The sequence below is a fragment of the Amblyomma mixtum genome, chromosome 2 (genome assembly GCF_055824585.1).
Source record: "Amblyomma mixtum isolate Tamu chromosome 2, ASM5582458v1, whole genome shotgun sequence".
Classification (NCBI taxonomy): domain Eukaryota; kingdom Metazoa; phylum Arthropoda; class Arachnida; order Ixodida; family Ixodidae; genus Amblyomma; species Amblyomma mixtum.
This window is the reverse complement of record NC_143013.1, coordinates 309,048,596-309,076,368: the sequence shown is the minus strand read 5'-3', so window position 1 is coordinate 309,076,368 and position 27,773 is coordinate 309,048,596. Positions and strand designations below refer to the sequence as shown.

General features: G+C 49.1%; 1 protein-coding gene across 4 annotated transcripts; it reads right to left on the bottom strand.

Annotated features, from left to right (window-relative positions):
* Window positions 1-50: 50 nt before the first annotated feature.
* LOC149364907 (kinesin-like protein KIF12) lies at window positions 51-27,212 on the bottom strand. 4 transcript variants are annotated; one of them, XM_089574855.1, is made up of 16 exons: window positions 27,133-27,212; window positions 25,909-25,981; window positions 22,484-22,611; window positions 21,821-21,890; window positions 20,772-20,906; window positions 20,106-20,238; window positions 19,346-19,588; window positions 17,140-17,258; window positions 16,228-16,332; window positions 15,618-15,698; window positions 10,561-10,706; window positions 9,179-9,286; window positions 8,545-8,614; window positions 8,156-8,277; window positions 7,122-7,291; window positions 51-2,771 (listed from the first exon to the last, which is right to left on the bottom strand). In XM_089574855.1, the coding sequence occupies exons 1-16, from the start codon at window positions 27,183-27,185 to the stop codon at window positions 2,731-2,733; spliced, it is 1,797 nt and encodes a 598-aa protein (XP_089430981.1). In that variant the 5' UTR covers window positions 27,186-27,212; the 3' UTR covers window positions 51-2,730. The 4 variants fall into 4 exon arrangements, with proteins under 4 accessions (XP_089430981.1, XP_089430983.1, XP_089430982.1 ...); XM_089574857.1 differs by lacking the exon at window positions 8,156-8,277; XM_089574856.1 differs by lacking the exon at window positions 16,228-16,332.
* Window positions 27,213-27,773: the final 561 nt, after the last annotated feature.

Genomic DNA, 27,773 nt, shown 5'->3' with positions numbered 1-27,773 from the left:
TAATTACCACCACGAACTGCCAGTGCGAAAAAGCACAGGACACGTGAGCGTAAAGACATCAGCTTTATTGTGTACAAAAAGAACGAAGCTTTATTTGACGACGAACAATTTCCTTTGGCACTTGGGTCTGTGGGCAGACCCCACCGTTACTTGTCACAGGTGTGCTTTTTCCCCTAACGAAACGCGTAAGGAGAATCCTGTCCGTAGCGGACGATGGAACAGCACTATCACCCGCTACCAGGGAATTTCACTGCACAAACATTTTCTCGACGGGCAGTCGCTTTGTCTCAAAACATGGCCACCAGAACGTGTGCAAGGCGGGCTTCCTTGAAAGAAAACCGAGGGGACATGTCTGACCGCGCCCATCGTTCCAGAATGTGTAGACGGCGATTTTTTTTTAATTTCACATCTGTGGACTGCTCCGCTATACAGAGATATATTTCCACTTGTGGGTTAGCCACTCTGAAAAGGTTACCTCTTCGGTTCTACGATATTTTGCGGTTGATGCTGCTGCTTGCCAGCATCCTAATCTTAAACCGCAAGTTGATTTGCAGACTCTTGCTTGTTCCAAGTTTTATTTGGTAGAGAGCTTTGCCCAGCAAACGTCTCTTCCGCATGTGGTGGGGCCAGTGATTTGGGTCAACACATGGTCCCAAAAAGTCACTGGGCAAACGGCCGGAGTGCTTACTCTGGGTTACGACCATAACCAACGCGGCGTCGAGCACAATCTGGAGGAAGCATAGAGTAAAAAAAAAAGTTCGAAATGCAGCTTTCGCCACAGCGCAAACCATCTGCGCTTCGCGTATGTACGTGGTACCAAAAGAAAGAGGCAAGCAAGGTCATGTGTCTTTCGTACTTTTTTTTCACTACGGGGTGCCGTGCACGGGCTTTCGCTTAGCAACATCAGCTATTTATCGGAGCACTGAGAGAATCTAACGAAGGTGCGCATACCGCCACCGGGCCATCGTAGTTTTCAAGGATCACGCGAATGCGATAGCCGCCATGTATATCTCGCGGGTAGCAGTACGCGGGCTTTCAAAGACTGACTTCACCCAGCCTTGTAAGTGTTCTGGCGACCTTGTCTCGAGGCTGCGCGAAAGTATAGCTGCTCGCGGAGGGAATGTTTCCCGGTTAACCTCGGAGTAAGCTCTTGTGCAGCCTTCCGTTTTTACCATTGCTTTCCTCAACAGCGCAGGTACCCGGCAATGGACACTCCTAAATCACAGGCAGCACTAGGCGCATGCAAGCTACAACCTCAGCGACCAAAACTAATTGCGACGACAATATTTTTCGTAATCAACCAGCAGGGAAGATATTAAATTCTTACGTGCCTTTGATTAGGCTATTTTGACGAACGCACCATGTGTATTTCCCAAGTGCGATTGATTGATTGATTGATTGGTTGATTGATTGATTGATTGATTGATTGATTGATTGATTGATTGGTTGATTGATTGCCACCATCCTTCTCTACATGCATCATAGCGCAGCGCAGTCTGGTTCGTTTTGTTACCCTCCATTTAGACCCGTTCATGCTGCCAACAGACTTCAGTCACTCTTCGTGTTTCAAGTGGAAAAATAACAAATGGTACACGCATACAGCTCAGAAAAGTTCAAGCAGGTGCCAACAGTAGCCTAGAATTTGCACGCAACTGTACAGTCGAATCTCGATGACAATGCCGCAGTTGATCCGAACTTCGCGCTGGTACGGGTTAATTACCGCATCCCGCAACCTGCGCGCTAGAACGGGAGAGGGAGTCTTTGGCGCGGAAGCGGCGTTGTCACAAGAGACCAAAAAGTGAGGCATACGGTCGGGTGACCGAAAAATCCTAAGAACTCGGAGCTAAAGCACGCGTTTGACGCCAGAGGCCATCCTCCACACCTTCTCCGCTTCGCAGTGTGCTCGGCAAGGGATGACGACGCGAGGGCTGTTTTTAATGCGTTCCGATAAAGAACCGGCTGGGTTGACTGTCAAGGGCTCCAAAATGACAATGATAAGTGTAAGAATGCCTTTGTTTCGTATTCAGGCGATAGCTTGTTTTTTACCAAAGATATATTCTGCGGCGTTCGGGAGAATTCACGTTATCAAGATTCCACTGCCTAATCGCGGCAGAGCGAGTCTTCTAACTGTGCGGTTAATTAACGTTGTGCCCTGAACGCAGCTTACAGGACGTCCCATGTTACTCGAGCGGACAAAGGCACTGGCCTACACAACTGCTTATGTCTCGTGATGGAGGCTTCTGGCATTTATGGCCGCATGTTGCCGCCGTGCATAATTAACGCACTTATCAGCATGCGGGCAAGTTGCGACCAAGACGAGTCTACGTCCGCGAATTTCTTTTGCATACGTTATCTCATTACGTACGTTACGTACGTTAACTCATTACAATCTGGAGGCGTCCTAATGCTGATCCAAACTGCTCGGCTCTGTTGCCTTTACCATTTCTCTTCGTACCACTTCTATCTCAGCAACACATAATTTCTTCCGGTCCTGACATACAGCTGGCTGACTTAAAAGCAGACCAGGGTCGAAGAATTTGGTCCGTTCCTTAATTTGATCTTAAACTGTCCTATGGTGTGCAGACAGATATTTGCGAGCATTGACAGCGGTCCGACGCCTTCGCCCACCTGGCCGCATAGGTCAACGTAAGGCGTCATGTGCAAGACGCAGCTCTAGGAGAACTTCTGCGGTTTTCCCACGCGTCCCGCTGCCCGATGATCCTCGACTCATCAGTTCATTCCCGTCTGCGACGCGCTACTCCTCTTCATGTCTGCAAATGGAGAAAATAAAAAGTTTCAATCAGTGTGCGCAGTTTCAAAACGAGAGCTTTCATCATTGGCGCCGGCTGCGACCACCAGCGGAAGTTGATGACGCATTCGTTTTCAGGCAGACAGCCCGCACGCCGAAAGCCCCTTTAGAAATCACGATAGATCACTGCGTCCGTGCGCACGTATATTAGAACTCTCTGTCAGTCACGTGCCAGCGCTGGAGATCTGGAGAGAGTGAGAGTCGGTACTTCAAAGCGAAGAAAAAAAAAAAACAGAGCGGCGGGCAGAGGAGAGCGAAGGACGACGGAGAGCCGCTGGACTAGCAACTTAATATCATCATCGTCATTATCATCATCATCAGCCTAATTACGTCCACTGCTGGGGAAAGGCCTCTCTTATCCTTTCAAATAAACCTGTCCTGAGAAATCTGCGGCCTCCTTATCCCCGCAAACTTGATAGTTTCATCCTCCTACCTGACTCTCTATGACACTTTCTGCTACGCTTGTCCTTTCTTGGAATCTGCTCCTTTACAGTAAACCATCGCTTAAGCTATAGTTCCTTAGTGTAACAGCGCTTGTAATGAGAAGGGAAGATAATTACCTTCCCTTCGCATTACAAGCCCTGCCCGTGTCCATTTCCCCTTGGTTGCAATTAGGATGTCAACAACTTGTGATGTAACTCAAATGCAACCATTAGCAGCTGTTAGTCCGGAGGTCGTCCTTTTGGCCGGTTACTCCCTGTGCTCGCCCCTCTGCGCTAGTTTCTTCGAGGGGGCTTACACTTATCGCTTCTTTCACTGAGTGTGGCTCACCGTACTTCATTCTACTGCGATGTATTATGTGGAGGGAACAGTGCAGCGACGGGGTGATATCGTTACGCATTTAGTACGCAAGGTACACCTTGAATACTTTTTGTAAACGGGTCTAGGGCAGTGAGGTTTGTGTTAGCAACACTGTGTAAGAGCCGGTTCATACGACATTAAAGCTCTTGCAATGAAAGCTGCAGTCGGTAAACAGGAACGTAAGGAAGCAATGAGGTAGATTTACATGGTCTGTTCTGAAAGTAGTAGGACTCATTTTTTTAAACAAAATTTATTCAAGAGAATAGTACAAACAATTACAATTTTTCAAGGTAGACCCCTTCCGAACCTACACGCCAATGAGTTTTACAGTTTTCGTACGCCTCCAGGAACGCCTGGACCGGAATGCTGTTTAGCTCCCTCGTCACGGCCTGTTGAACCACCTCTATCGATCCGTGATGTTTCCCCTCGAGCGTCGATTTTATTCTCGGGAATAGAAAAAAGTCTGGCGGGGCCAAGTCGAGGCTGTAGGGGGGCTGAGGCAGCGTTGCCGCCTTGTGCTGGGCAAAAAATCGGGGTCCTCATTCACATGAAGAAGATCCTGGCAGATCGCTTTCCGGCTGGCCTTTTGCTCCTCTGACAACACTCCCGGCACCAACTTCGCGCACGCTTTCCTCATGGATAAGTTTTCTGTCACGATCTCAAAAATTTGGGTTTGAGGAATGCTCAAGTCATCAGCAATCATTCTCATATTCATTCTACGATCACTGTTAAGTAAATGTTTCACTCGCTACACATTTTCGTTGGTCTTGCTGGTCGAAGGGCGTCTGGAGCGGTCGTCGTCTTCCACTCTTTTCTTACCTTCTCGGAACAGCTTGTGCCACTCAAACAACACCTGATTTACCCATGGCAGCGTCACCGTAGGCCTCCTTAATCATGTTTTGAGTCTCTTTGCCCGTTTTACTAAGATTTACTCAAAATTTGATCGCGTATCGCTGATCCAGTAAACGCTCCACAACTCTTCGTGACGAGACGTGTCGACAGGGGTTCACAGTACAAGCGACCTCCTCTCTTCTACGGCCGAGAGCCTACTGCCGATTTTCCCCAGCATTCCCAATATCCCCCTTCAACGATCCTGCACGCGCAGACCACCTCTCGTCCGCCCGTTCGCCCAGGAAAAAACCAGTCCTACTACTTTCAGAACAGACCCTGTATATTGAAGCGCGTCTCGTGGATGTGGAAGGACAGTTTGGTTAAGTTTACATGCCTATGTTTCTAGCCGTTTTTGCGGCACCTTTCTCAATGCTCAAGCGCGCCTCGGTTTCTTGTTTTTGAAATAAAATTTCGGCTACAGAAACAAGCATTCCGGATGCCATGAAGCCCTACGGAATGTAACCTGTGTGCGGAGGCTCTCGTCACCTATAGAGAGTCGCGTCTCACGTACGTGCAAGACTTAGCGAGGACGTTCTGCACAACGAAAGACGTATGATCAGTTTAACTAGTACAGTCAGCTGAACAGCAAAACAGCGAAGACTTATTGCCTCTATTAGCAATCGCAATTCCTCTTGAACCGCATTCTCGGGTTTAGGAACCTAATGTTGGGAGACTAAGCCTAAAATTTAGTGACATCGAGCACTCCTGAAGCCTGGCTAAAAAGCATTTTACGAGGGAGTCGAAGTTATCGGACGTCGCATCTAAGAGGACCAAAAAAGTCATCAACGGATCGGAGCAAAAACACTGGAACCCGCTTGTCGCGTAGTGAGCGCCTTATCGCGTTCCACTTAAAACAAGTCTCTGAGAGTCGGACAGGCGACTCGATGTAGACACCATTTTTCTGGAGGAAAATGTCGTTGCTAAAAGCCCCCAAAGTGGAAGCAAGGTGGAACGATAACAATTTTAAACAACGGGCCGTGCTAAGGCTCGAAGTTCTGAAAACCGATAGCATCGCAAGTCGCGACTGCCAACGCCGGCCTGGAAGCAGGATAGTAGATCTTTTGCAGGAGACGAACAAGACCGGTCTTTCATAAAGATGGCAAAATACGGCGATACTCCGACCGTCATTAGTGTTTTAAAGAATGGATCACTGCTATACAGTAGCTGGTAGGGGAGGGTAGTCAATATTTAACAGTTCTTGGCGACGGTGGCACATTGAGCAGATAGAGTTCTTTCCTCTCAAGACCTTGTCACGCTTCTTGCGTTTTTGTTGGGCTTTGTGTCGTCCTGCTCAAAAAAGGCTAGTCGAGAGTAAGTCCTTGTGTGGGTGACTTTCGCTCGTGCCGCGTCTTTTTGCGCGCTACTAAGGCCTCAAGGTGGGCAAAGATTGTTGCACTTAAAATTGATATCTAAATTGCTCTGAGAGAATTGACAATACGAATTTTACTTAGGACATCTGTTCTCTGCTCCATGTTGCCAAAAGTTTCCAAACTTTAAGATTTCAGTATTTAATTTCACTGTATCGAAGTCTTCAAAATAGATATAGAAACTTGGCGAACTGCGCATGTTAAAACATCTAAAGAGAACAAGAGATTTTAATATCACTATGTCTTGCGCCTTTATATAACTCGCAAGGTGCATGCTAAACTCAACTGAACGACGTAACAATTTAAAGCAAGCACAGTGTAATTCAAAGGGCTCATTAATCCGTTTTAAAGAGACTAAAAACGCTATGGAAACCGTTCAAGGCGATCAGGTTCATTGGTTGTGTCTCATAAATTGTTTTTCAGCAAAAACAAGACTCGGAGCCAATAATACTAGATATTTTATGGCATGAACAAGTTCTATCTTTATAGAGAGTTCTATGAGTAACAGGGTACAGAACGTGGAGGATAGAAAAGGCGAAAGTCCCCTATAAAGTCTTCACATGCGCGACACGCTTGAAGTAAGGAAAAAAAAAGTTATAAATTTTCGGGCTTAACGCCCAAAGACGACATATCAGCTATGAGGAACGGCATAGTGGAGGGCTCCGGATTAAGTCAGACATTTACTGCTCTGGCATGAAATAGTAATCGCTTTTTCATTTGCGATTTTCTTGGCGAAAGAAAGAAAAAACAGCCTTTTGCACCAAACAAATGAGTTGCGAGGGGCCTTATTTTTGTCTGCACTAAACAAAATGAAGCGTTCAGAAGTTAGTTCGTTTGTATGAGCTGATGTGCGCAGTTTACAGATTGGCAGTGTGCGTTTGTTTCTTTACAAAAGTGACGTAGAAATTGTATAATGTAGCCATTTCCGAGAATTTTTTTCTTTACGAGTGAAGAACTAAGCCAAAATTTAGCTCCCATCAGCCAGTAGTTCATGTCACTTTCCGTTTAATGTTTTTCTTGGGCAGAAAAAAAAAAAAGTTATTGTGGTTCTTCAGTATGAAATTTCTGATTCCCTTTTCCAACACATCTGTCCATGCCTAGGTCTGTGCAATGGTATAGACTACAGTGGGAACATTTCTGCGCAGCGCGATAGTTTGAGCCGAGAAGCCAGACTGCGGCGGGCCCTAAAGCAGGTGGAGGCGGGAAACGCGGGATGTAGCAATGTGTCTGCAGTGTAGCAAAGGCTCACGCACCGGCGGGCGAGACCCTGTTGGAGGCGGTTCGCCGGATGCGCCGCGGCGCCAGCGCTGCCACCAGCGGATGTGCCGACAGCTTCTGCCTCAGCCGTACAGGGATGCCGCTGGTGCCCCACGAGTTGCGCCGATGCTCGTCCTGATCGGGCTGCGGCACCACGTCGTTCAGGCTGCAAAGGCAACATTAACGAGGCGCGCTCTCACCAGCTGCGACGGCATGTCGAAAGCGATTGCACAAGTGCGCAGCGCACGTAGCGAGAGCCGGCCGTGCAAGGCAGCCACTCGGATGGTCTAGCGTACAGTGTCTAGCGCTACCATGCTGTCTCTGGTGCGCGGAACATTGCCGCGGCGTGAACAATGTCCCGGCCGGTCGTGCCGTGCTAATGCCGTGGCCGCCGAGATCTACTACGGCGACGCGCCGTTGAGCAAAAGCGCGCTTCGATCGCGGAGGCCACGCTAATGCTTGCGTCGTTCGCGCCACTGCACACAGAGGGCGCCACACTTTGGCACGGCAAACGGTGCATTCCAACAGAACTCTCCTGACACGTGAGCGAGGTGGCTTTCGTGCGGCCACGTGTGTCAGTTGGGGGCCCGTTTCTCGAGGCCAGCCAAATTGCGCAGGAAAGTCGTGGCCATTTAAGTGTCCACTGCGTTTTGGAGTGCCAGTCTTTTGATGCCGCATATGGAAGTGGTCATTTGTTATGCAGTGCCGTCATATAGTGCACAAAGCGTGGTGCGGCTGCCAGTACAGGGACTCCGCGTTCCGTTACTGTGCTGAGCAAGCGATGAACATACATTAAAACAAATATACGCCATTTTCTAATGGACTCGTTTCGAAGCAAGTACAGCATTTGATGAAGGCCCGGTCGTGCACCCAGGACCCTGCTCTTCCCTCTGCAATCAGAGCTATACAGATTTGAGGTGACAGAAGCGCTTATATTTCAACCTAAACTCTGTACGTCGGCGTTGCTCGCCCCTGCAGGTGTGTCATATACGACGTATGAGCGTGCGTTTGCTGCGCTCTGTCGTCCTACCTGCTGCCAATCTTGCGCACCGTCGGCGACAGCTTGGGCGACTCCCTCGTCGACTGGACGCTTCTGTCCGAGGCCGCGCTGCTCTTGGCCGCCTTGGAATCGCCACCGCGGCTCCTTCCCGTCTGCGTCGGTGCGGGGAGCAGGTGAGCGACGAGCGCGATGAGAGTGCAGGATATTATTTCACGTGCGTCGTCAAATAACCTAGGAATTTTAGTACAGCGAGAGACCACCGAACAGGCGCTAACTCACGAATTACTTTTTCATGAAAAAAGCTTGCAACAAGTAGTGAATTGTGTGCCTTTTTCGTGAATAAATCAGCTCCTATGTGTTTCTCTGTCCGTGGCTTGAGGAACAAGGCATATCCCGGTGTGGGAGCCAAAAAGCCGTACCTGCGGTTTGGCGGCCTTCTCGACTGTAGCCGGCCGCTGCTGTTGCTGTTCCGAAGGCTGCGACTGCGACCTGCGCGAGTGGCGCCGTGCCTCAGTACGGTCGTGCCTAGCGTAAGCACGGACGGAGACAGATAAACGCAGCACTGGCGTTTATTTGCGATCAGAATAAGTTTCATGTGTCAGTTTGCCTTTGATTGGAACGCACTGTCCCGCACCAGCTCAATCAAAACTGGCTGGGCATGACTGACATATATACAGTATGGAATGGCTTCTTCGAATAAACGGTGGATCGAGACGAGAAGGAAAAAGTCAAGATTGCTTACTCCGAGCTTTTAACCTGATTACCGATTACTTTTTATGTCTGGTTATGCACCTCCCCCCCCCCCCACCCCCCCCCCCCTTTTCCCCATCAACTTTTTAGCAACTTATCTTCTTGGCGAATAACCAGAGACCCTGTAAAATGCTTGCATGAACTCTTGACGATACCGGCGACATTGATTTCGATGTTATCGCTGCGACTCCTGACGACGCCTAGGGCAACATAAAACACACGGAAAACACAAGGAAGGCTGCAGTATGAATGGCAGACTTGGGGTCTATAGGCATGCGCGTGCGAGCGAATCCAAGCACTCACTTCTCCAGGGCGTCCACTTTCTTGATGAGCCGCTCGTTCTCCCTGCAGACGAGCTCGTGGTCCCTGACCAGCATCTCCCGCATGTGGTGCATCGTGGCGTTCTCGATCCTGCGAGCGAAGGCGCGCCGTCGTCAGAAAACCTCGGCAAACGTGCCAACTCGTATGCAGGGTACGAGAAACATCGCCTCCACTTGTTACCGCATGCGCGTCTATGACACCACTGCCCGTGTCGCGTGACGCTTGTTGAAACCGTAGCAGTCGGACTGACTGATCATCGCTTGACTGCACCAGTGAAAAACCGTGTGATTCTGTTGGATGGATGGATGGATGGATGGATAGGAGCGCCCCCTTTGAAACGGGGTGGTGGCAATTGCCACCATGCTCAGCTTTTCTTTATTTATTATTTTTTTTGTTTACTGTGTTGGCAATTCTCATTAAGATTCTCCATCAACTTTGCCTACGGTTTCCTACTATTCTAACCTTATGCCACATCTCTGCTTTTCAGCCACCAATCCTCCAATCGCTTTTTGCTGACTTCCACTGCAGATTTATTTACATGACCATTGTTATCTTTAAACCCTAGGGCCTCAGAAAGAGTGACTGTGCCTTCATCGACATCCGGATGGATACCATCACATTTGATTATGAGGTGTTCAATTGTTTCCACAGATCTACCACACACTGCACATGTGTCATCTTCTTCGTTAAATTTCTTTTTGTAGCTGCGCGTTCTAAGACACCCTGATCTAGCTTCAAAAAGTAGGGCACTGCCTCTTGAGTTATCATAGAAAAATTCTTTCCTGATCTGCCTTTTCCAGAATCGATATAGTTCTACACTATGTTTCTTTTCCATTGAATTCATCCAATTTTTAACTTCCGCGTTTTTAACCTGTCGTTTAATGCTCTTTCTTTCTCCGTCCTCATGACCGGCATACTTACTGGTTAGTTTTCTAGTTCTTTTCCTTCGTGAAGCAGAGCCGCCTAGCGGCAAAAAGAGGGAGTTTCACTATGTTCATCACACCACAAAACGAAGCATTGTGGAGCAGTAAGATAGCGCTGGTCCTTTGGATGTAGAAAACAGCAGTTCGGGATTGTTTGACGAAAACAAGCGCGCTCTGCAAACTGTAGGGCTCTGCAAATTATTTATGATCTCCACTGTGTGTGGTTACCTTCTATAGTTTAGCTATTGGGTGCTTCTGAGCCAAATTTGCCGTTTAGAGAGATGGGAATTGCGCTGGAAAACCAGCCCTGCTGCGCAGCACGAGTTATTTTAACCACGAGTTGAAAGACCGCAAGCAGCGGGGAGTGGCCCTGACTGAGGGAAGCTCGGCGCGGCGCGTTCGACGACCATCGGAACTGGCCGCCTGCAGCGCTCCACTCACCTTAGTGCCTCGTTCTCGGCCATGTACTTGTGCAGCAGCGCCTTCTCGTCGCGGCTGTCTCCTGGCTCGGCGACGTCGGTTTCCGGCTGCTCGCCGCCCACGGCCAGAACGTTGCTCAGCTGCAGCTGACCGCCGCCATTCAGCATCTGCAAGAAGAAGAACCCTTTCAGCAGAGCGCTTCGCTCGAGCTGCGTTCGCTCGCGTGTCGTGCAAAGAAGTGCACGCTCAAACGGAAAAGTTCGATTTGGACGTTCTCCTTTTGATCGCTAATCGTTTCGGCTGATCTGTGGAGAGGCTTTGATGTCGTAAAGGGGGAAAAATAAAGCTCAACTGTCATTACTTTTAAAGACCCCGCAAACGCACCACGAAAGAAAAGAAAAAAAAAGAAAGTGGTCTAGCAACTGCCTTGAAGGGACACCGTGTCCAGACTTTCGGAGCCCTCCACTGCGGCGTCCCTCGTAGCCTGAGTCGCTTTGGGACGTTAAACCCCATAAACCAAACCAAACCAAATCATTGATTTTCCGCACAATAGGTGTTCCAGAAGTGTCGTACCTCGACATTATTCAGCGCATTACTCGGCGACGACGCAGGTGACCGTTTTACATCGACCGTTTTAGATCGTTCCTTCCAAGAGGTGCGGCGTAAATGTCAAGCTGTCGATGCCGTCTGCTTTAGAGTAAAATGACACGTGGTTACTATGCGTCCTTGCTCATTCAACCCCATCAGCGACACGACGGCGGAAACTGATTTCCACTAACGTCGCGACTTGTGCTTTCAGCTCTAATATCCACACCTGCATGTGTGCGCACACAGGCGCGTTTTATTCCCACGCTTAACGCTTCTTGAAGGATTCGAACAAGCCGTTTGAGCCAGCAAACTCTAGAGCGTACCGCATTCGAAGGTCGATAGGCCTATCCCGGCAAGAGGTGCTTTCATGCAAAGAGCGCATTGAATGATAACGGGGAATGACGTTTTCGTAAAGCTTTAACATCAGTTTTGCTTAATACTTCTACTTTTCATTTTCTCAACTCGCAATGGATTGTACTAAACTATACTTTGCGAAATCTTTTCGTGGCAATGGAAGGAACGATGCAGGTGTGGAGTGTCCTTAAGTGTGTCATTCCGACAAATAGTTCGGCCGCACGACGGTGCGCCTGGCCGCCTGGCGCACTACCCTCCCCGCGGTAGCTGCATTCCGTCGCTGAAGCACCTGGCGCCATCTATTGTTTCTTGCAACTAGACGTGCTCAGCAAATTTATTGTAGTCTAGAAAAATGTTTCTTTTTTTACCTTGATTTTAAACTTTGGAAGTTGAAAGCTGTGCTAGAAATATGCCTTAAATAACGAATATTGGCGATATAGTATGTTTAAGAGAAAACTAATAGCTGAAATTGGGGACTGTATACCGCTTTGTGGGGGGAGACGGTGTGTTTCGGCTTCGTACCTTCCCCTCCATTGCAAAAAAAAAAAAAAAAATGGCACAACGTATAGCTTCTTCGCATAACACAAAATGATGTGACGGTGCACACTTTACAGGCAAAAATGGTTATAAAAGCATTGTGCTTGTCATCGGAAGTGGGTAAAATGTCCACATGGGCGTCCGGAGGGGGGGGGGGCAAGGGGGGGCGGCTGCACCCCCCTGGAAAATCACTCACTCGAACCATGAGTGATGGCCGCCCGCCAGGGGCGGTGGTGCGCTCAGTCAAAAGGGTAAAAGCAGCCCCGCATGGTCACATCTGCGAAATGCCGCGTCCGGGCGCGCGTCGTTACGCCGTTTTCAAACCACGCCATCGTTAGCTCTACTGAAGGGCGACCTGTTCCAGACATACAGCGGCACCGGCGAGCATGTGTTTCGAGCCGCCTTGAGATGGGTGTCTGTTTCTTTGATCTCTAGAGAGATAGGAGGCAGACAGTGCACGGGGCATCTTGTTTTCGCCTATCGTTACGCCGGTCACCGATGAATTCTTAAGGAGGGAAGGACAAATCAGCCGTGTCCACCCCCGCTTTGTCGGGCTGCTCAGGGGCAAGTGGGCGATGAGTTGGCGCCGCCGCCGCTCGCTGTCTCCTCCGATCCACGGGTAGCGCAGTTCGGTAGAAGCGCCGCTTTCAGAATCTCCGGCAAAGGGGATTAGCTGCTTTTGTTCACGGCGACGCAGTCTCCCGAGGCGCCCCCACACCAGCGTTCTTTGCGTCTTCTGCGAAAACCAGCGCCTTTGGTCAACGCAGCCCGATGGCGCCTGCCTGGCTCGCCTGTCAACTCTGGCTGGGCCTCAAATCACAACAGCGCCCATGTACTGTGCGATGTCAGTGCATGGTAAAGAGACCCAGGTGGTCGACATTATCCGGAACTCTGTACTACTCGGTCCCTGATAGCCTGAGTCGTTTTGGGGCTCTGAACCCCATAAAAACACAAAAACAAATTTTCCGACCGGAGTGGCGAGTGTCCCTTCCCCTCGGAAGTTGCGCGGCGTTCCTTTCACCCCCAAAGTGCGCATTCAGGGATACTGCGGCAAGTAAGCCCTTGCACGTGTGCGCGCCTCTGTGTTTGTGCTTGGGTGTTTTTAGTGGCCGGTTGTCAGCGAAGCTGAGAACAACCAAGACAGCGGACGAGAAAACGACGAGCGGCGAGCAGTGTGTGTGCGGTTGCTCGACTGTGCGGATGCGCAAGCAAGATGGAGCGAGGTGTATGAAGCTGCGAGCGTGCATTCATCTTGTAAATAAGTTTTCGTTGTATATATAGTCATCTTTTGTTTTCAACGTACGCGTTCAACAGTTTTTCCAATCAATGTGTATGATGAGTGTGAACCGAGAGCGTGTAATGAAGCACAGAAGTGAATTTATCACACGTGTAATTACGCAATTCGCCCAGAAAAATCCGAGGCGCATACAGTTGCTGTTCAAGGAAGACTGACTGAGTGACTGTAGTTGCGTGTTTGTGAACATATTGTGCTGTGTGCTGGTCATCAAACCGGGTGAGTCGAGAACCCGTATGCAGCAAGACTGAGCACTCTTCTCCACGAAGTAATATAGCATCTTTTTGCATTTTTTATTAATTTTAGTTGTTTCTTCGTTGATAAACTCCAATGTACCTCTCCTAGCCGCGCTTTAATTTGCTGTTTGTAATTTTTCTTTCATGTGTGCATTTTGTTTAATTTTTATTTATATATAAATAAATAAATTTACTCCGCAAATAGCGCCTTTTTGCTACGAACATACCCCCCTCCCCCCCGGGGCACCAACGGGGCCCCCCCCTGCAAAAAATTCTGCGGACGCCCTTGAATGTCCACAGTCGCGTTACTAAGTTCACAAAATGCGTGACGCCCTATAGAGGTGAAGAAATAATGAGCAAGCGTCACATCTACTGGCGGAGCTATTTGCGCTAGTTACTATCATGTACCTGAGCACGAAAGCTTTCGAAACGGATGAAGAGGAAAGGAGCTCTACTTCCATATTGATTGATTGAGTAAACGTTTATTGACGAGAATGGTAGCTGAAGCGCTAGTGGGTGGGCCCTTAGTCCAGGGCGTAGCACTCTCTAAGCGTCGGAAAACTACCTCACTGCTTATGCAACGAACGCGAAAAGTGACGCTTACTCAGAGGACGTGACAAGTGCCCGTTAGTGGCCACAGACCCTCAGCGGTGTTTCCGTTCTTATGCATTGTGTCTAGTGTGCATTGATTTTGTATGGTGACACGTTGGTATTCATCCTTCATTTTAATGGAATAGCAGTTAGGCTGTCGCTGTGAAGTTCTCTGTTTATCCGTAACGAAATTCTCTGATGACGCCACCAGGGTCACGCGACCCCAATTGACCAATCAGAGAGCACCGCGAAATTTGAAATTACCCAAGAAGTTCCCTGATTGGTCGAGAGTTCACGTGACCTTGTGACGTTATCACAACGTGCCCATCGCGAAAGGTGGCAACCCTACCAGCAGACTAAGCCAACTGCCCTCCGGTGCCAAATTCCATGAACTTGCCACCTTTACTGTGCCAGCTTTACGGCATCGTATAGCTGTCACCAGAGTACAGGAGCTCGGCAAGAGCAGTCTGGGTCCCACACGCCCCACCAGTGGCTGTGTTTGAAACAGCCGCCTGCCGGGGCAGTGGCGCATCACTTAACCGCTGCACCACTAAGCCAGTAGTGGTACCAGAACTCCCAGCGATCTATGAATGTGACTAAGAGGGTCATGACGCCATCAACACCGCGTGACTACCAGTGGACAAATCATAAGGCACCGCCAAAGTTGAAAATGTGAGGACTCCAAAAATTTGGAAGTTCGCTGACCCTAGCAAAATAGGTCAAGGTGGATTAGTGTATCAGATTAATGTAATCCAATATGATAATCAAGTAGATGGTATTAAACATTCTAGAAGGTGATTACTGATGCATACCAATGAGGGCAATAGACCCGGTTGCAACTGGAGTTTTGGCGGGAAGATCGCAAGAAGAACATTATACACGCATTTGGCATTTCCTTCTTTTAGAAGTGGACTAAGAAATCCCCAAATATTTTATGACATTTGAGGGAATTAGGGCGTTATTTTTGAGTATCAAATGTGCTAAGATGCATTTTTTTTGGCTATGATAGTTACCCCGGGGAGACTATAGTCGCCATTTCCTATTCGCGTGATGTAAGCTGCTATTTTAATAATCATCAAAACAGAAATTTTTCTCAGACTCCAGGGAGGGGTGGCTCAAGGAGTTTAAGATTAATTTTTCAGTGCACAGTACGGTAGACTTCGTTTCACTGTGCGAACAGCCGTCAGCGACAGGGAATTGTAAATTATCAGCCAGTGTAAACAATCTCTCACGTTATTTACCGTCTGCTAACTTTAAAGCATAAAAGTGAAGACGGCTGCTGTAGTAGTACAGATCACTCGAAAAGAATAAATCATTACTGAAGGCTTTTTCAAAGGCCAGATTTAAGTGTTAGACTAAGACAAAATCACAGTTGGTGCGTTGCTTCGTTTTCTCTGCTCTTGAGTAAGACAAGGCAAGCTTTGGGAAAGTCGGACAAACGTGTCATAATGAAAATGAGGAAAAATGAGCTTACATACCTGTTGACGCAGGTAGCTATTCTCCATGCGCAGTAGCCGCACTTCCCGGCGCAAGCTGAGGATGAGCAGCTCCCGAGGGTCCTGCAAGCGGTCACAGTCGCTTCGCTCCAGACATACGCAGCGCGGCACACAAACTCCAAATGATCGAATAAATGATCTAACGCACGTCCAACAAATCATTTCTCCAAAAAATACTTAGCCACACACTTTTCATATGTTTGCCAAAAAAAAAAGTTACGAAACACTGTTCATGAAACACCTAAACATTCTTCATGAAAAATTTTTAAAATCTAGATAATTTCTTTGCTATGTGGCGCTGTTGACGGCGGCGAGGAAAACAGATACGCCGCTGTGCCTATGTTCGCCTGCCCTTTAAGCACGTGGAATGTGCGCTAAGAACGCTGGGATGCACATGCTGCATGCTAGCGTTTCGAGCGTTAAGTTCATTTTGCACAGCCAGAAACTTATTTATTTGCGTAGTATTCCAGAACGCCACATGTCTGCCCGGCATAAAGGAAGTCACTAAGAACAGCGTATAGGTTTCCAAAGTTTACTGAAGTGTGCTCGTTCGGCGAGACTGTGTGCTCGTCGTGGTGGAAGGCTGACTTACCATCCGCACCATGGGCTTCGTTTTCACCCTCTTAGCTCTGGATGCGTAGCGTAGCGTGTTGATTGTCTCGTGAGCGTTGGAAGCGCTTGGAGAAACGCAGGCGATCTGCGTAAAGGGGGCAAGAGACCGTACTCTTCATCATGTGCAGCGAGGTAGTAAGAGGGGGCTGAGGAGTGTTGAGTGAGGTAAAAAAGGGGTTATAGGGATCGGTTTATTGAAGAAAGCAGGGGAAGTTCTGCTCAACGCCGCACGGAGCTCACGAAGTACGCGTCTATGGCGCCTGCCCAAGAGAAACATTATTCTTGCGTTTCGTCAGCGATTATCTAGTTCAATCTCTTTTTTTTTTTTCCATACACCCACGAGCTTTGGAACTTTGTCGTTATGACGTGTAGTACGGTTATTTCGGACATATTTTGGTTGCCATCATTTGGGTGACATATCCCGATTACCAAATCTGCGCACACAACAAATGAGTCGCTTTAACAGCGATAAGAAGGAAAATCGAAATCACGGAAGTGTCTCTGAAGACTTTCATATCCTTACTCTCTGGCAATAAGGCTGGTAAAAGCTCAATGATACTGCAGGTGAAAATTAAGGGCAGATATATATCGCATAATGCCCGGAGCAGAATACGCGGTGATTGTACCAGCAATGCACTACAACAGAAGAATTATTTGCGTCGTCTTCTGAAGCCAGCGCATATGCGAAGCTCTGTGATATGCTTGTAGGGAATAGGAAGAAGGACAACTCTTCAAAGGTCGTAAAGTAATTTTTCACGTACAAACAACCGTTCAGCTATATTCGGCAGGCAAAGTGTTAGGCAACACGAAAAGACGACCGCTTTCACCGCCGCCATCGTAACCTGACGCGATGCGGCGATAGGGAGACCCCAACTGGACGTTGGTTACTCACAATGAGGGCCATGCCGCTGCCTCCGAGGCTGTCGGCCAACAGCTTGGTGAGCGTGCTGTCCCGGTACGGTATGTGGCCCGTCCGCTTTTTGGGATCTGCCAGACACGATATGCAGTTTCCTGCCAAGAAGGAGAGGCATCAAGAAAAGGCAAGCGCAGCAAAGTGAATGCGTTATTCGCTGCTTTGCATTGACAACTTTCCAGGAAATCTTCCCGAGTGCGTCCTTGGCGCTCACGCTACTAAGGCGGGCAGCGTTTTTAATTGGGGCGAACAGACACCGTCGGCGCCATTTCTGCCGTGAGAACGACATTAATGCCGGGCTCACGGGGTGCATGAAAGAAACGGGCGTGCACACTAAATCTATATGACAGAGGTATGCACACCACCCAAGAACTAAGATTACTCTCGCTATTCTGGCTGCATTCGACGTGAAAAGGCATGATGGGGATCGCTTGCTCAAAGAAAAATTACCTGAAGCGAAAATTTGCCCTTACTTGACTTTAAAGGGAAAAAAAAAATGTTGCAGCCATGTCCGCGACGATCGGGCGAGGTCAGAGCGCGGATGCATTGTGTTCTGCGATTCAATAATGCTAGCAGGCGCTCTGTCTCCCTCCTTAGTTGGAGACCATTCTGATGCAGATCGACTCAGCAGCGCTTCGCAAACACGTGCTACCTGACTTTATGTGTCTCTACGAGGGAAAAGCAAAGCAACAGACAAGGACGGTGTTAATGGCGACAAAACAAGTGTTGACTTTTTTGGCAACATGAGAGAGTTGCTTCTTTTAGAAGTACACAAAGGGAAGGCCAAGCTTGAGTGTGTTCAGCGTCGGGAGGCGAAGACCACCGTCATTCCCAATGTGCCTTCCCTGTCACATCGGTTGAAGAAGGCTGCAAATCGCGCTGACATTCAGGTTGTCTTCTAGGTGCCAAGCAAGCTGAACGGTCTTTTCCGAATAGTGAATTCAGAACGGGCCAAGCGCCCGTTCTGCGCCAAGAAACACGACACATGCTACGTTGAATGCCAGTCGGGCCCGGTTTGTGAGATACTGCTCACTTGTACGCACGTGTGTCGTTCAGACGGGACATTGCTTAGATTACAGGCAGGCTGCGTGAGCATGCGAACTGTACGAAGACATTAACGGGTAGCAACCTTGCATTGTATGCAAGAAGTGCCGAGAGCAGCAGGCCGAGGCACGTGTCCTGAGAAGTGATGAAGCGAAAAAAAAAGCCAAGAAATTCTTGCAGGCCCACACTATTCACAAGAAAGAAAAGAAGATGTGCAAGCATGTCATCGGTCATGCTCGTGAAAAAAGAACTGTCATATCCATGCTCATAGGCTTTCCACGAGACGCAAAAGCTGACTGAACTATTGCTTTTGGTTTTAATTTATTTACCACGTGGTGTTTTTGTTCTTTCACTCCTTTGTTGGCGTATATTGCTCTCACCATAACCAGGAATTCGGGACAGTTCCCAACGAGCGGCTGAGCTTAGTGGCCTGTCACGCTCTGTTCAGCAGCCACTCAATCATTCTCTTTCTTTCTTACGTCACGGATGATGTCAACGCGCTTTTTTCGCATGGTCATAGCCATACACCGAGTGGTGGCGCAAGAAAAGCAGAAGCACTTGCCCAGAATTCCCGGTAATGAAATAAACCGATAGAGTAGGCACTAGTCAGAGCTTATGTTGTCTTTTACACCGGCCTTGCTTGTTGCGCTGCTTTTCCCCTGAATAAAAATGATCCAGTTAGCTCATACCGCTACCCCTGACCTAGTCAGCTCTCTCCGCCATGTTCTCCCCCCCCCCCCCCCCCTTTTCCGTGCTACATCCATCGTCGTTTCTCTCCACAGGAAAGTAAAGTAAGGAAATCTCCTGATTTCTGTTTCTTTTTTTTATGGTCTCCATCGTCAGACTCTCCTTGTCAACCCCTCATATCGCCTTTGTGACGTCACCACAGCTGCAAGGGAAAGCAATGGGGCTCGGCTGATGGATAGAACAGGTGTCTGCGTGGATGATGGATCGGGTGATTGATACTATTTTTGCGCTTGGAGCGAATGGGATGAGTTTTCGATCTGCAAAAGCATGTAGGGCATTACGACGATTTTTCCTGTGACGTCTGCTCTTCCAACCATAGCGGGTGTCCGGTGAAGAATACAGCTACCAGCGTCCTCTGCGGCAGCGGTGAAGACTAGTCGGCGCCACCACATACCGAGCACGAGCAGCGACTTGTTGATGTTGTTGGCCTCGACGAGCGTGTTGCCCCGACTGCGCGTCTTCTTGGTCTTCTCGGAGCCGGCGAGGTCGACGAGCGACAACCTCCCCTGGCGCCGGATGAAGGTGTTCGGGTCGTCCGGGTCGCGCATCTCGGAGGCCAGGCAGACTGTCAGGATGCTGTGGCTGCGGCTCGAGTGCTCATTCATCTCGTGGCTGCGCACTTGGCGGTTCTTGCGGCCTGCAAGGAGGTGGCAGGCCGTTTAGCGCACTGCAACCAAGCCTGAAAGAGGCAGATAATTTTTAGTGAGAACGCTAATTGGATGGAGTTGCCCATAATGCCCGTTTAAGAAGTAGAGCGTCTAGCAGGCTAGCCTTGGAGCTCAGGGCAACTGGTCGACCACGCGAGGGCTTTTCTGGAATTATTTTCGAAAGAGCTAGACTAAACCTGCTGCTTCAGCGCCAAAGATTCATTAATTAGCGTCCGTGGAATCTGCTAGCTAACTTCGGTTAGCAAAGATAGGCACTCCGTCGACAGTGATCAGAAACATTTAAATCTCCCTCTGCTTGTTCCTATCTCTGCACTGTCATCGGGCCAGGTCAGTCAGTAGTCAAGGGCAGCTGCTGCACATCTTGTGACAGCGTGCCGAGACCTCGAGGCCATGAACCGAGCGATGTGTCGAAGGGAGCGTCTCCGCTCTGTCTGCGAACGCTCACCACAGCGTGTTCGCGTGCGGAGGAGTAGTGTGTGGACGTACCTTCTTGCAGCACGCCGTCCAGGTCGCCGAGGTCCTCGCACTCGACGACGAACAGGTTCTCCGCGTAGAAGCCCTTGTCCTTGGACCACCGCACGGGAAGCGTCTTGTGCGACGGGTTGAGCAGGTCCAGCACCTGTCCGTCCGGGGAAGAGAGCGCGCCACGGCAGGCTCAGAGCAGGCATCGCGATGCGAGACGATTGGCTATATAAGCTAAATTAGAGGTACGCACTTTCTTTGCACGCCTAACTTCCCAACACACATAATGTAATACGCAAGGAAGGTGTCAGATGAACACTCTACACTATATACAAATATTCGTGATTCGGGACAGAAGTGTATACAAATTCATTTCTAGATTGATTCTTAGCTCCTCTATCATTGTCAGCTGTGCCTGTGACGTCAGTGGTAACAACCAGCAATCAAAGTCGCTTTCCAGCTTTGTCAATGAAGACAAAACTGACCAACAAAAAGAAAAAGAGAAAAGAACGCAGCGGAAAATAACTCGTAATATGGCCTCGGGCTTTGTTTTTGTTATTTCATGCACGCCAAATATCATGCAGTCCTAACCAAAAGTGCGGCCAAACGTTTCTTAAAAGCTCTCTTCCGAAAAAAAAAAATCGCTATGTCTCCGCCCTAAATCCATGCAAGAGCAGAGAGGGGGCGTACGTGCTCCTTGTAGATCTCCAGGTAGGAAGCCTGCACCACGTACTCGACGCCCCTGCGTTGCGCGATCTCACCAAAGAGGTAGCCGAACGCCAGCTGCATGATGCCCGGCTCGCTGGCCTGTCCGTCCGGCGACTCCTGCGCGGTGACATTCGGCGAACGTGCTGACTGCCCAGCACACGAGTCCCCCCACCCCCCTTTCCCAGAGACTAACTAAGGCTCTCCGAAATCTTGGTTACTCAGCCACATTTTATTCCGTTTTAGCGCACCTGGCAGAGTGCTGTCACTGCGGTAGCACTTGATTAGAGGTCAGGGTAGCTGTTTGAACAGGTTAGCTGCTCATGACGAAATTTGGTAGCGCTTGAAACACAAGAACGGAACGAAGTGAACAAATGCAAATAAACCTTCAAGTGCAATGAATAAAAGTTTAAAGTTAGTAAAAGTTAAATTAAAGTTAAAAATGAAATAAAAATTAAAAGTTAATGACAAATAAAAGTTGAAAGCCACTTCGTTCCGTAATTATGTTTCAAGCACTACAAGTTCCGTCTAGCTTAGAGGTTCGCATTGTGGCCCTTCTGCAAGCGTGCCGAGGAGCCAAGCTCGTTCCCTCGCACTTGCTCCTAGTGTACAGACAGCACCTCTCCTCACTGGCCTCGTCGTAGCATGCAAGGGTATACTGCTGGCGCTCGGCTTCTTGCACAGCTGCCTTCCCCATGAAACATGACACATAGGATATCATGAACCTGGCGCCGAAGTCCATCGCTGTTTTCAAGAAGACCATGAGACCAGGCCTCACGAGAACCGTTTGGTGGAGGAATGGCATCACGTGAGTCCTCTATGTTCATTGAAAGCCACGCAACGAAGGAAGATTATTAGCCACGTGAAACGCGGCCCGCGACAGTTCTACTCGGCGATACAGCTATGCCACAGAGTTGTCTTATTCCATGTAGTGAGCAAGAAGCATAAACACTTGTAGCGTTTAAGACAATTCACAAAGGCGCTTGCATGCATGCTCAAGTATGTGGCCGTGAAGACGAACTTCCTCGACGTACCGGTGGTCCAGTTAGGGTGTATGTCTTGCCGGCGCCTGTCTGGCCGTACGCCATGATTGTGCTGGCGAACCTGCGGTGGAAAGCGATGCGCCTCAGCACCGTTATCCCACAGTCGTCGTATGAGAAAGCCGTCACCGCGAGCTGAACAAATTACGCAAAAGCGCGCAGATTCATGTTTGTCTTCCACATGTAGAAGAATTGCGCCTATGGAGAGAGCAATACAACACAAGCGCTATGCATGACCTCGTAGCAATTCCCAAACTCCACACTACTTGCACGTGCTTGCAGCTTGCGAGTACTATACTGGCTCTATCACATATACAGTCACTGCATGCAAATCTGTGCCAATTGTGATATGAAACGCATGCAAGAGAAGGCCTTGCACTTAGCTGCGAACAGTCATAAAAAAGATGGCAGCAAACATGACTCCACCACTACGGTGCTTCAGTGCAGGGCAACTACGCCTGAAGAACTCCGTCACTTTGGGTCAGCGGCCGCTGCTCATTTTACGATGGAAGAAAAGACGGAAATAAAAGAATCTACATGTGAAATTGTAGCTCCGTGTAGGTGAGTGAAGGCGCAACGAATAAAGACGATGCACAGCAGAGGCAACTGCTCGGCAAGGAGGCGCCCCTAAAAGAGCTCCATAGAGGTTTCACTCACCCGTCGAGCGCCATGTCGATGAGCCGCTTGATGCCGCAGTGCTCGAAGACGTCCTCTTGCGTCGCTTCCGGCTCAAACACCACGGTGAACGTGAACAGCTTGGTCTGGCCGCCCACAGGCTCCGTGACCTGCGAGTTGCGTCATTCGCTTTTTCTTTCACCTCCGCGCAAGCAGACATGTACGGACGGCTGGATATCGGGGGCAACAGACCGCGTTCGCAAGCCTTTAAAGGGAGACTGAAGCACTTTTTTTGAAAATCGGGCTGGCAGCGGCATCCTATAGTTTTTCATGCTGCATACTGGAATATCCCATCCAAATAAGGCAAAAACAAGCGCGAATTGCCTTTTTTAGCCGAAATATGCGGCCTGTGCCGCGGGGCACGCCACGCAGCGCGCCACCGCCCGTGATTGGTCAAGAGAGGTCGTGACGTCACTTTGAGGACTGGAGAAGCTGCCGATGCGGATCCGGCGCTGCGTTGAGTGCAGATCGCAGCTTTCCGCGTCGTTGTAAAAGCGAATACGGCGACTTTTTTTTTTCTGACCTCCGAAGAAAAGGATACTACAGTTTGCTCAATCCACGTATCGCCTGAAACCAAAAAAGACGCAAGCAAAAAATTCTACGCATAGCACAAGCATACGCCAGCGTCAAAGACGCGATGCAGACCATGCGTAAAAGGTGCCAGCACAACCTCGGCTCGTATTCTCGGAAAGGAAGTGGTGCGAACAATACTCAAGTCAATTACCACCACCGGACGCCTCCTGGCTCGCCCGGAAGAGCGTCATCCTAAAGAAAAGGCCCAAAGCACTGTGTACAAAAAATCCTGTTCTCAGTACCCGGCGTTGCAGGTAGGGGCAAGAAAGTATTTCAAGGAAACGATGAAGGAGCACAAAGTTGGTGTCAAAATTAGCGAAGCGCAGTGGCCAAGCACTGCGAGGCATGGGACCACAAGATAGTGACGCAATCATAGTGCGCTGGAAAACAAGCCAAATACGCGCACAAGGCTGCTGCTTCACTCATGGCGCGTTCAGCAGATGCCAGAAAATATTAATTGCTGCCTCGGAAACGTTCGCCCTTCCTAGATTTGCAGTTTAGGTTCAGTGAAGTAGTTGCCAACTATATGTGTGTTTAAAAGCCAAGCTAGCTGCAACTCGCCCGCTGCCACAACTTTATGAAGAAACCGAGTAAGGTTGCGGTGTTTTCTTCCAAAAACTCGGTTGGCATTCATTTCTCTCATAAATTTGCATCCGAAATCAATGTCGAACGCTTTCATTTTAATTGCTGAGCTACGATTCAACGAGATGCCGCATATAAAGAGCTTCGATGCTTGCTTGTTTTGCTTTATTGTGCTTTGCTCTGCTTGCTTGCTTGCTTGCTTGGACACGTCGAACCGAGTATAAAATCACTAACCGAGCCTTGCTGAGCACGTTTTAGGTGGTCTGGCCGCACCTAAGCTGAGGATAGCGACACATGCTTGAGCCTCTATAAGGTTTCTTCATGGGCTAAGTGAGCATGTTTCTACTTTTAAAAGAGGCGCTTCTTCGGAATGGTGACACGCCTCTCATGCGCAAGAAAATCGAAGGAACTGTGTCATGGTTCAGCCGCGCCTTTTCGACAGAAATCTCCAGAGGTCACATTAGGGAGAAGCTCTGCATGTAGCCGCTCTTACGAAAATGCTTCGAGCAGAGTAGGCTTGCTTTGGTCAGCTTGAATTCTTCGTCACAGCAGCGAGCGCTTGCGCTGCGAGCTTTTGATCTTGCTAAAAACAGTGGAAGACGACACAGTCTCGGCCGTATTTGTTCATGGACACGAACGCAGAGTAGTACCTTGTATTGAATCTGATTCTCAAGGTCGGCTGACACGCTTTGTACGTCACAACGCACGCAACACGAGAAACAACGCGCGCTGAAAGCTCGCTCGGGTGCGCCGAAGCACGGCCGCTCGATCCCTCCAAGGAGGGAGATCGAGCGGCCGTGGCCGAAGTATCCCCGGCTCCTCAACGTGACGTCACGTTGGCCGACATGGACGAGGTTTCCCTCTCCGCTGTTCTCCTCTCCTACGCTTGCGCGGGGCGCGGGAGATTTGAACATCGCGTTTTTAATTGGTGATTGCGCCACTGTTTTAGCCAAAATCGAAAAAATAATTTCACAGACGTGATCAGCAATGACACTACTTCAAAACCCTAAAAAATTAGCCGATTCGAAAACCGCCTCAGTATCCCTTTAAGGAAAACCCCCAAGGCAGCATGATGACGATACATATCAGCAACAAGTTGGAAAAACAGAACTTTGCACTGACCATGGCTGACCCCAATAGTCGATTATTCCTAGACACCTATTTTTACAGAATCGAAAGCAGTCGCGAGTTGGGAGGGGGGGGGGGGGGGGGGGCGATGGCACAACTGTTCTACCTTGATACCTTGAACTGCTCCTACCATCTTCCATCATTGGTCCTTGACGGCAGGCTGAACTAACGCTGACACGGCGCGTGCAGAAGATGGAGCACAATCGAACGAAATGAACGCTCGTATTATTCCATCGTGGACAGGAGAGACTCGTATCACTTTTGTACCGGTGCAAGCATTTCTATAGGTATAGCATGTGGCGTACTCCTGCTTTTGAGTGTAGGTGGGGGCGCAAGGGTTCCAGGGAAGCAGGACTGCTGCATATGCATTGACTGAACAACCGGAAATAGAATCTCCCTCACGCGGGAGTTCCAATAAGTCATACAAGTTCATACAAGTACATCTGCCGTCAAAAGTTTATGGAGCCTGCATGTCTTAGGCGAATAAACTTGGTTTCTTTGCGTCCATGGTGTATTGCTTGAATTTAATGCTGCACTGTGTAATTTGCACCCCCGCAATTAGTTAGCATGTATTTATTTATTGCAGGCTTTGTGCCAAGGCGGCGATGAAAACTTTTTTTTTTCGTTAATGTTGAGTGCCACAAACTTTTCACTGCGAGCATATACATTGTAAGACGGGGGGTTTATTGAAGACACTAGGACCTCAGGAGCAGGGCGGCGAAAGTCCGCGGTCAGCCAAGGCGAGCCCACAGCACGCGCAGCGATGGCAATGCCGCCGCTACACAGAATGTTCGTCTTCGTCTTTACAACATTGCTTGTCTCGCGTGCATCATGCCATGACCCCGATATTGGAGAACTAAAATGCTGGCTGTCAACTAACAGGGAAATAGTGAATGATATTTGTTTTTCATTTCTTCTTGCACGCTTTACTTTGCAAGCTTGAGAAAAATCTTCAACACGCGGGAGGTGTGTGGAACGGTGGTTTGGTGGTCGCTATCCAACAGTGCCACCGCGACCACAGAGTGCAGAGATTCGGCAGAATGACACGAGCCGACAGAGGATCATTCCACCGCATTTTGCGGCATTCTGTTTCGTCCGGGACAGTAGGCGAAATGAGTACTCACGAGCACTTGCCCTTCCCCCGGGTAGTTGAGCGCCTGAGTTTTCGCGTTCTCCTGGGGCGTCAGCGGCCGCACCCTGGAGGCGAAGGATGGAGAGGAAGAGAGGAGAGAGAGAGAGAGAGAGAGAGAGAGAGAGAGAGGGGAAAGAGGCAGAGCCCTATTTGAGCCTGCGACAGTCTGAGCAAACACTCCGCGCTCCCTTTGCCGTAACAGCCTGGCTAAAGAGGGCTAATAAATGTCGGGAAGTGTAAACCGGGTTTGCGTGTTTCTTTGTTGTGGGCTTGTGAGTAACGCAGCATGATAAGAATGACAAAAAGAGTCCTTTGTGGCAAAATGGGGACGTCTCACCATGTATATGATGTTTGCTTGCGGTGTCTTGTGTTACTTTCTTTTCCTTTTTTTTTTGTTCAAATGTGTTTTACTTGCAGGACGTTCATTTGTGCTGTTATCTGAGAGGTTAAATTAGTTGGAAGAACCGCTGTCAAGTCGTTCGTTTTATTATTTTGGTGCTGATTTTCCTAGGGCTTCTATCGACAATAAATGCATGATGTGTGTCTCATTTCTTGGGTCTATTTCTGTTGTGGCGCCAAATGGCTTTTCAAGAACGCAAATGAAAAAACAAAGCTGTTTTCATACAGTCTGGAGACTATATCTGCCAGTGCAGGTCTTTCGGCGTCTGTTAAATATAGATAATACTACAATAAACATGCATCAAGAACGGAAGGTCGACGCCCAGGAAAGAAAAAGGCTTTTGCATCCGTCAGTTAGAAGCGATCTATATTACCGTTTCTTGCTTCGCATGGCCCAAGTACGACCGAGATACTGTTTCAGCGGACCGAGCTATATATTACGATTGATCGCTGAGATGCCAATCACACCTTTTTTCTTTTCTAAATACGCCGGTGTTTACTAAGGGATGCCTCACATATCAGCTCGGTGAGCAGCGAACATGTTCGTCAGCTGTACATTGCTTACGCTTAGCTGAAAAGAAAAGCAGCACACAGGTCAGAGTCTTCAGCACACAGGTCTTCAGAGTCTAACTGAGTTGCCACATTAATTAGTGCCTCAGAAGACCGACCAGTACTACTCAGAAACTGACACTAAAGAGATAACCAGACGTACTGAGTTTCTGCAAGGAGTATGCCTGTTCGTTATGAGGCCTAAATGCCACAGCTACTCCCATATTACCCGTTTCTGTCGATGACGTACACGCGGCCATGCACTCACCTGACGACGACGTTGATGTTGTCCCCTCCGGATTCATCCGGGTTCAGGGTCATCAAAGAGTCCTGGGACGAAGCCGTGCTGGGCCTACGGAACAGGCACGCGAGGACAAAAAGACGGTGTAACGTTACTTTTTGCAGTTAGATTAGAGTAAGGGGTCGCTAATGAGCGACACTTTCTTCAGTCCTCACTTTCGATGTGTGAACGCTCCAGCGCAGAGCGTACAATGCTAACACTGCATGCATTTCACGGCTCCTGCCCAGTGACCGGCCCAATAGTGCGCCGGTCTTGACAGGCTTCGTCATGTGGCGCCCCCATGAAGAGCGGCAAGTTTCGGAAAATGAAGGGGGAGGGGGTCTTTTACTTTTGCCCTCGACTGTACATTCTAATGGGCACGGAATATGACTTCATCGTCGTGGCAATCATCAACCATTCACTGCATGCCTGCATTTTTTTTTGGCCATAGCCAGCTAATTAATGGCTGCGACTCATTTATTTTCTTCCTCACGTCATTCCTTTAGATAGCCTTGGAAAAGCGCAGAAATCAAGCGGCAGACAAAGTGGCCGAGGCCTTACTCCTTCCAGGTCACTGCAGATGGAAGAAAGGGCGCCCAACCCGCGACTCTTTTTGGTCCCAAGTCCCG